Source organism: Cannabis sativa, chromosome 5, assembly GCF_029168945.1.
Source record: "Cannabis sativa cultivar Pink pepper isolate KNU-18-1 chromosome 5, ASM2916894v1, whole genome shotgun sequence".
Taxonomy (NCBI): Eukaryota; Viridiplantae; Streptophyta; class Magnoliopsida; order Rosales; family Cannabaceae; genus Cannabis; species Cannabis sativa.
In genome coordinates, this window is record NC_083605.1 from 71945584 (window position 1) to 71946969 (window position 1386).

At 32.5% G+C, this 1386-nt stretch overlaps 1 protein-coding gene across 1 annotated transcript; it reads left to right on the forward strand.

Moving 5' to 3' along the window:
- Positions 1–343: 343 nt before the first annotated feature.
- LOC115715786 (putative invertase inhibitor) lies at positions 344–1085 on the forward strand. Its single transcript, XM_030644458.2, has one exon. The coding sequence runs from the start codon at positions 416–418 to the stop codon at positions 1043–1045; it is 630 nt and encodes a 209-aa protein (XP_030500318.2). The 5' UTR covers positions 344–415; the 3' UTR covers positions 1046–1085.
- The last annotated feature ends 301 nt before the right edge of the window (positions 1086–1386 follow it).

The window sequence follows — 1386 nt, forward strand, 5'->3', positions numbered from 1 at the left end:
AATAATAATTAAAGATACTTATAATAATTAGATTGTACAACAACATTAATGTCATATAATATACTCACATATGTACATTTTTCATATACGAACTTGTAGTATATGCATGTCATGTCTCTATATATAATTATAAAAAATTATACATACAATTTAGATTAGCAAATAAATAATTAATTATTCTCTAGTATTTATGTTGTTTAATATATTTAATAATAATTAAATTAGTAGGGCCACAAATTAAGATGCTGTCTAAACGTAAAGTTACAATAAACTTGTAACAATGGCTTAACTTGTACTTTTCTCCAACCATATATAAATATTACTCCACCCCCAAATCTTATATATACATTCATATATATATATATATATTTATATCATCTCTCTTAATACGAAATTTTCATAATAGAAAAAAAAAATGATGATGATCAAAACTCCTATTTTCATCTTCTTCATTATTCTCACAATTATTCCTCATAATAAAGCAAGTATTGTTCATCATCAATATTATTCTTCAACCAATTCATTATTAATAAACCAAACATGTAAGAAATGCGCAGAGAAATCAGAGGTATTCAGCTACAATTTCTGCAGAGCTTCACTCCAAAATGTTCCAATCACCGACGCCATCACAAATCTCCAAGGCCTAGCTCTGGTCGCCATGGAGCTCGCTCTAGACAACGCCTCCTCTACAATTCTCACCATCAAGAACATTCTTCAAGATAATAATAATAATATTATTGTAGCTACTACTAAAAATGATTTGGATCCATTTTTGGAGATTCGCCTAAAGGATTGCTTGGATTTGTATTCTGATGCGGTGACCACTCTTGTGGAGGCGATTGAAGCTTTTATGAATCAGAATTATGAGACGGCTAGGGTTTGGTTGAGCGCGGTTATGGAGGCCTCGAGTACTTGTGAAGAAGGGTTTAAAGAAAGATCATCAGGTGATGACGTGGCAGAGTCTCCTTTGGTAAAGGAAAATTATGATCTCTTTCAGTTATCTGATATTGCTCTTTGTATTGCTACTTTACTTACTTTCTCTTAAAGATATATATACTTAGTAAGAACAATACTCTCTTCCTAATGTTGTTACTGATATTTCGCAACACCAAAAAGTACAATTTAACTGGAAAAGGAGAGAATTATTTGAGAGATGACAAATGCGAGTATTCGACCTAGAATGGCGAGTACTCGAATTAGGAATGCGAGAGTAAGCAACAAAGCTGGAAAAATAGATGAGAAGGTGAATTATAGTGGTTCAGTCAGATTTCGTTCTGCTTAGTCCACTGTAACAAGGGATTCGTAGGTGCATTTTCATGGTGGATCACCCCTTTATATACAAAGCAGGTGCCCAATCGGTTACATGAGGATCACATTTATTGTTAA